Raw genomic sequence first — 1,285 nt, 5'->3', positions numbered from 1 at the left:
TGCCGTGACCCACAGCCCCCTAGGTTATGGTTATGTGAACTTCCGCTTTCCTGCAGATGCTGAGTGGGCCTTGTACACAATGAACTTTGATTTAATTAATGGTAAACCATTTCGCCTCATGTGGTCACAGCCAGATGACCGCTTAAGAAAGTCTGGAGTTGGAAATATATTCATCAAGAACTTGGATAAATCCATAGACAATAGGGCCCTATTTTATTTATTTTCTGCTTTTGGGAACATTCTTTCCTGTAAAGTAGTATGTGATGACAATGGCTCTAAGGGTTATGCCTATGTCCACTTTGATAGCCTTGCTGCTGCCAATAGGGCTATCTGGCATATGAATGGAGTCCGGCTCAACAACCGCCAGGTGTATGTGGGCCGATTCAAATTCCCTGAAGAGAGAGCAGCTGAAGTCAGAACCAGGGATAGAGCCACATTTACCAACGTTTTTGTGAAAAACCTTGGAGACGATATGGATGATGAAAAACTAAAGGAAATTTTCAGTGAATATGGTTCAATTGAGCGTGTAAAAGTAATAAGAGATGCCAGTGGGAAATCTAAATGCTTTGGATTTGTCAGATATGAGACACATGAAGCTGCCCAAAAATCTGTGCTAGACCTGCACGGAAAAACAATATATGGGAAAGTCCTACATGTAGGGAGAGCACAAAAGAAAATTGAAAGATTGGCTGATTTAAGGCGGAGATTTGAAAGGCTGAAATTAAAAGACAAGAGTAGGTCTCCAGGTGTGCCTATCTATATTAAGAACCTGGATGAGAGCATCGATGACGAAAAACTAAAGGAGGAATTTTCTTCATTTGGATCAATTAGTCGAGCCAAAGTGATGACAGAAGTGGGACAAGGCAAAGGGTTTGGTGTCATCTGCTTTTCTTCTTTTGAAGAGGCTACCAAAGCAGTGGATGAGATGAACGGCCATGTATTAGGCTCTAAGCCACTGAATGTCATGCTGGGTCAAGCCAGGCACAGGTGGTGAGAATCACAATGATCAGTTTGTTTAGCCTTATTTGGCACCTACTTAGCTTGGGCTCCTTTGTGATAGGCAGACATCCTTTTGCTGTTGTTTTCTTTTGTGTGTGTGTGAAAAAAAATTGTTTTACAAAGTTTACATTAAAAATCTTGTTTATTTTAGTGAAGAAAATATTTTTTACATGTAAAATGTCATTTTGTATGATTTTTGCAAATAATATCAATACTTAATAATTTGTGGAATAAAGTTTATTTTTTGTAAATAGCCTAATTGAGGCAATTGTTCATATTTCTATCT

At 39.0% G+C, this 1,285-nt stretch overlaps 1 protein-coding gene across 1 annotated transcript; it reads left to right on the top strand.

Moving 5' to 3' along the window:
- Nucleotides 1–10: 10 nt before the first annotated feature.
- Nucleotides 11–1,014, top strand: Pabpc5 (poly(A) binding protein cytoplasmic 5; the record flags this gene model as incomplete). Its single annotated transcript, XM_051179613.1, has 1 exon — nt 11–1,014. A coding segment is annotated over one exon (984 nt), but the record flags the coding sequence as incomplete, so codon positions are not given.
- Between the last annotated feature and the right edge of the window lie 271 nt (nt 1,015–1,285).

This window comes from Phodopus roborovskii, unplaced genomic scaffold (assembly GCF_943737965.1).
Source record: "Phodopus roborovskii unplaced genomic scaffold, PHOROB, whole genome shotgun sequence".
Classification (NCBI taxonomy): Eukaryota; Metazoa; Chordata; class Mammalia; order Rodentia; family Cricetidae; genus Phodopus; species Phodopus roborovskii.
The sequence above is the reverse complement of the archived record's forward strand: the minus strand, read 5'-3'. Positions and strand labels throughout refer to the sequence as shown.